Consider the following 6010-nt stretch of genomic DNA (forward strand, 5'->3'; position numbering starts at 1 on the left):
AACCCTGCTGAGCAAACTAACGGTGAAGATCGAGACGGTGACGGAAGATAACCAATGGCACCGAAGAACTGCGCTCGCAGGGTAGCAATCGTCAAAGTGGGCCAATCGTTTGCTCCAGAGTTGTACCATCCAGCAATCTAACGGGTCGCACCGTCAGTAAAGAAAACAATGGTTGCTGCCGGGTTGTTAACTCACCGGAGTGCAGAGCGGTAGGCCAGCGAGAAAGGCCCCGATGCAGAACAGAAGCGTCAGTTCCACCCTGAAGTCCTTCAAGCCAGGAAACTGCTCCGTGATGGCCATGAGCACCGTGTGTATGAGGCAAACCTGGAGGAAAGACGTTCTAAGCACGTGCAGCCATTGTGGATGTTACGGTACTTTCGAGCATTACTGCGCTGCAAGAACACATATAGCGATCGTTTATAACGTTAAAAACCGTTTTTACGCGAGTTTGCACGACGCAGTTAGGGGAACTATAGCGAGCTTTAGCTGACCGTTTTTCACGGTCCGCTTTGCTCCGACAGAAAGCGGGAGCGCTATTGCGCATGCGTGGCGCGCTTGGCCGCGAACGGCATTGCCTTCGGTCGCGCTCAGCAGCCCGCCGGTATCAAAGCGGACCGCCGAAAACGGTCAGCTAAAACCCCACTATGGCACTATCACGCGAGGCGCGCCGAAACAGATTGGCTCTACCGGTATGTTTCCTTGTTGTCGATGGCGGAAAGCACTGCGCGCAGTCTCGCGTAGTTGCGTTGAATACTTCCGTTGCTCTGGGGTCTTCTGCAGGTTGTATGGCCTGGCGCGCATGCTGGCAACTATGTGTGTGCGCCGCTATGCCTGTGTCTGCGCGTCCTCGTTGCTAAGGCGACGTCGTATGCTCGGCCAGTTGCCGACAGATATCGCTAATCTCTTTTATCTCAATTGACGAGTGCGTCTTCAAAGCATTATTTGGCGTTTGTACTCAACAGCTCAGCCGTGGGCAAGGTGCTCGCGGGCCTGTGTCAATGCCGTGTTCGCAGGAACCTGCGCTGCAGGGAAGGCATTTCGTGCGTCGGGCCGCTTTCTTTCGCAAGCGCGGATCCATTCATTGCTGGTGATGCGCAGTTCTCAAGGGCATGTAGAGAATCACCATAAAATGTCACTCCGATTATTAACCACGATAGTCTTTCTTGGGCTACTTGAATATGAAAATTTTGTCTGTCTGTGTCTGTATCTGTCTGTATCTGTCCGTCTGTCTGTGTTTGTATCTGCCCGTCTGCCTGTGTCTGTCTGTCTGTCTCGCTGTCTGCCTGTCTGTCCGACCCTCGATTCGGCTGCCCGGTGAAAGTTAAAGTAGATGTTAAACGAGACGGTTATTTCCGCTACTCCATTTCGGAACATGTATACGCCACGGCCGAGAATCAGGTAATAACGGCGCAAACGCCGGACGCCGGGGCCATTTTTTTTTTTTCTGCGAGGTACGAACGCCTGCGCAGACCCGGCGGGCACTGTCATGGCGGTTTTCAAGTGTTGCCAAGAGAAAAAATCGCCCGCTAGATTTTTATGAAATGTGCCACAGCCGAGGCTCAAGGCCCGCTTTCTCACCGACGAGTTGAGGCCCAGGAGGAACATGCAGGCAAGGTAGATGAAGCTCCACATCTGCGGGAAGGCCATGTTGCTCAGCGCCTCGATGTAGGAAACAAAGGCCAGGCTTTGCACTGCGCCGAAGGCAAGTGCCAAGTTTGGTCTTATGTTCCGATTGGGAAAGATTACTTAAGGAGGACTCACCTGATCACATTCCTATCGGACTTACTAATTCATGACCCACGAAATGTTTTACAAATTCATAGAAATGTTCCTAACGCCATGGTTTGCTTCTTTTCGGAATATATCGCTTGCGTACTTGTGTACTGAGATAAAAGAAACGCATTTTGGTTTATCCAGTTCTCGCTAGATGGCGATAGCTGTAATAGCAAGTGAGAGTTTTATTTCTTCATTTAATGACAAAAGTTAGATATATCTTCAAAATAAGCAAACCAGTCCGTAGTGAACATTGATATGTATTTGTACAGCTTGTCGTATTGGTACACCATGGTTTTTAATTCCGTTGGTCATAAAGTAGTACGTTCCATAGAAATGTTAACAGGTGAAGATGCATTTACACCTTCAAAAATCAATTTTAAAAAATCTTAGTACTCGTCTTCACAGTTAATAATAATCCGATGTTTTCTCTCTTTTACTTGTGCATTGTCTGGTGTGTACGAATAATAGTGTAATTAGGAGGACTACGTCCCGAATGTTAGGCTTGTCGCTGGTGCCGAGGATAACTCGACTGAGTGCACGCCCAGCTCAGTAAAGAAGGCACTTCATGCAAAGCTGCTTCTAAACAATACTACACTGTTACTGGCTGGGTTGTACAAGCAAGAACCGTCTGCGGCAAGCTGGCTGCGCGGTATGATGGCGGGCCCTTTCGCAATCTGAGTGTACTTCCCAAGTGTTTAAAGACGACAGTTCGATCGAGAGGCTTGCCACCCACAAAGGACACAAGCAAAGCTTCTTCACAGGCTGCATGCACTGTTACTGGTCTGTGCAAGCAACGACCTTCAAAGGGCAATACAAAACATCGTGCGACAAGCGGCCTGGTATAAGCACCCACACACATTTTGCATTTGAGGTACTATTTCTTGGTGTGAGTCGGCAACACACGTTAACGGTGTTGGGCGCCTACAGAACGCCTAGATAACCACTGTGCATCCCAAGGCTGCTCTTACTCATCAACTCGCTACAATCTCTCCCTGCCTGTATCACCGCTACACTTCTCCCACGTATACCGCACTTGCCCGCCGGACCCAATCTCACCTTCGTCAAGCACCAGTTCGGGGAGAGTGACGTTTAGCGATGTGGACATGCTGCCCATGGCAGAGAAGAAGGCCGTGCTCGAGAATATGCCAGACACGAAATTGAGCATCACGTATAACCACGTGTCCCTGAAAGGAAAGCAACCACGTTTTTTTTTTTTTTTTGCCGTCTGTAACCTTTAAAGATGACGGTACGGGTGCAACACCAAGCGCGACATTCTTCCACTCCGTTAGAAATGTCGCAGCGTGAAAAGTGGAGCGGATACTGGGAAGCACCACCACACAGTTAGGTGCAGTTCTCCCCTTACCCTTTATTCAGAGTTGCATTGAAAGCGTACAGTGCGGCACCAGTTAAGTGCAGTGCACCCATTTCCCCCGAAAATCATTCGCAGTAGACCCAACGAGTCACACCACAGTTAGGCAAATTGAGGCAGCCCAAAAGGCTGTTCGCAGTGTCACTGAAGGTGGACGTCATTTCACTTCTTGTTACGTGCAACAAACCCCAGTCATCTTGTAGCCCCCAGAACATCACAGAATATCCTGAAAGCGCCACTCGGGATGAGCAGAGAACGATCCTCCCCCCTCCCTAGGGTCACCCCTCGCAGCAGCACTGTAACCGAACATTGGTTCACAGGTGGCCTACCCGAGAAAAAAATAAAGACAGGTGCACTAAGCGTGAAAGCTGTCAAGTACGGTTCATTGATTCGCTTGAGGGGCTGTGGCGAGCTCTCTTGACTATTTTCAGTACCAGCCTGGCTTTAGCGCCACAAGTAGTCATGAGCGGGCGCCGCGGACCCTGAACAGACGAAGGAAACAGAGACGCTCATGTGGACAGAGAGGATGGAAAAGAAGGGATCACTGGGAATCTATAAAGTAAGCAAACAAGAGACCCGGAAAGAGAACTTTTATGACAACAATAAAGGTAGTGCGTTGCTCTTTGAGGCGCGGGCTGGCTGCTTGAGAACTCGAACTTACAGGAGCAAATATTCGTCCCAGGATTAGACATGTGTGGGATGTGGCAGGGATAAAGAAACAATCGACCAAGTAGTAATAGAATGCCAAAAGATTCAGCCGGATAGAAGTGGGGGGAATGTCCTACTTCCTGAGGCACTGAGGTTCGCAGTTAATGGAAGCATTAACTGGTCAGCAGTAGGTAGGTATTACTAAGCAGCGGCTAGAGTATTGGTGGAAAAAAAAGCAGGGAAGTCGATAAAGTGTCATCCCAGCCCGGGGTAGCGGCAGGGCAGAATTAAAAAGAAATACGAGTGTAGGGTTTAAATTATTAGGATAGGCTAGATAGCGCATGCCGTCACCCCGATTCAAAGGGGAGGCCTCATCTAAAGAGACACTGGATTGAGCTTTCACTAAGTTGTGTTTTAAAGGCGTTAATTCGTGATTTTTGCTTATTTTGTATTATTGTGTGCTTATTTGACACCTCCGTGGCAACGACGCAGCGCAAAGGCCACCCCCAACACTTTGCATACGAGTAACGTGTGCCTGCGTGGCGCAATGGAATTGACATCAGCTTCGTAACAAGGGGGAGCCACGTTCGATCCCGAACAGGGGAAGCGGTTAGCTTTTCGAAACCTCGGCTTGGGTACGTGACGCTGCGTTACGCGTTAGCTACGACGACAAGCCGGGCCCTTAAGTGCTCCACAATGTGTACTTGCGTCGCTTGACCCGACCCCTCTTCACTTTCACTCCTACCCGCAGTGCAGTTGGAGTAAGTACGGGACCGCCACCCCACGGAGCCGGAGGAAACTATACAAGCAATCGCCTGGAACGCTATCAAGCCCGACGCAAGTCGAACAGCGGTGAACTTCGAGCAAGCTAAGGTGAAGTGGAAGTGTATCGAACTAAGCATGGAGATACGACAATTCAGCTCAGTTCGGGGGTAGGCCAAAAGTTGAGTAAACCCTCGAGGGACATGCTTCCAGTCAGACTGCGAAGATACATATCGGTTGTTTTGTAACAAAACCCGCGCTTTTCTAAATGCGCTTAAAGGGGCAACAACAAAGATGCATTCCCAGATATAAGTGCTCATAATAAACAAAACTGTACCAGTTCATTTCGTATGGTACGGAAACAACGCAAGTCATAGAATTTCAGATCGATTAGTGACACGGAGTAAGGAAGTGTTATGTAGATGTGTTAAGCATCGATGGCAAAGTGTAATCATTTGGTGGTCCTAATTCGTGAGAATATATGATACTTTCTAAGTGTCTGATTCTTGTATGGTATCCACTATAACGTATCGTTAGAACGGTGAATTCCGCCAGATATGGGTCAGATTTGGGGGGGGGGGGGGATAGTATAGTGATTGTTCGTAAGCATAAATATGATACATGCATAACTTCAAGCTAATCTTATCAATGTTCGATGTGTGTATTGTACGGAACGCTTGCGATTGCACTACTCACTGGAAGATGTCATTGTAGAAGTCGTTGTAGCTGGCCAAGACTGTGAGGCAACCCGTGGCGACGCAGAGGGACATGAGGGCTTGCTCGATCGCGTTCCGCCAGCACTGGTTACGAGAAGATATAAATTGTTGCCTGCTATTTAGTAGAGGTGTGAGCATTGTGAAATTTGCGGATCGATTGTGAGCATACAAAAAACTGATTTTACTGTCGGGTTTATAAGAGTAAATCGGTACACTCGGGAAGCAGTGGGTGTGAACACGAAAGAACAAACTGGGGTCAAATGCTATCTATATAGGGCGCTGGAAAATGTCTGGCTAGATTGATTTGCCACCCGGTATCGAGCGATTGGTTACGCGGGTACTTCCGTAACGTTTCTTCATTAGCAGACAATCACGTGAGACCGTGTAAGAAATCAGTCCCGCCGTAAGTTTTCCGCCCCCCCCTCCCCTCCACTATTTTTCCCTACAGCACGCCTTAGCGTTCTAGTGTTCACCAATAGAGGCGCTTTGATGATTTATTCTGGGGAGCCGAGGTTTTCGACTCCAGCATGTCTATGTCGATGCCATCTTGGATAATTGCAGTAGACCCTAGTATTCGCACAGCCCTATAATATACAGTGTAGCGAGATTAATGAACAGACGCGACAGGCCATCAAGCCATCGGGGTATGCTCCTCACCAGCATATACCATGAAAGATTATGTCCAATCCACACACGGGGATATGCCCTAAAGAGGTGTCAGGGAAGACGACGAGCCCCA

General features: G+C 48.9%; 1 protein-coding gene across 1 annotated transcript in view; it reads right to left on the reverse strand.

Moving 5' to 3' along the window:
• LOC144163390 (sodium-dependent nutrient amino acid transporter 1-like) overlaps nucleotides 1–5351 on the reverse strand; it is a gene marked incomplete at its 3' end in the record, with an annotated part of 37177 nt that extends 31826 nt beyond the window's left edge. The window contains 4 exon segments of the mRNA XM_077694360.1: nucleotides 196–324; nucleotides 1579–1691; nucleotides 2833–2960; nucleotides 5252–5351. Of these exon segments, the coding sequence (XP_077550486.1) occupies nucleotides 196–324; nucleotides 1579–1691; nucleotides 2833–2960; nucleotides 5252–5325 (444 nt within the window).
• Nucleotides 5352–6010: the final 659 nt, after the last annotated feature.

This window comes from Haemaphysalis longicornis, unplaced genomic scaffold (assembly GCF_048455015.1).
Source record: "Haemaphysalis longicornis isolate Haplotype H1 unplaced genomic scaffold, Haemaphysalis longicornis Haplotype H1 scaffold_12, whole genome shotgun sequence".
Taxonomy (NCBI): Eukaryota; Metazoa; Arthropoda; class Arachnida; order Ixodida; family Ixodidae; genus Haemaphysalis; species Haemaphysalis longicornis.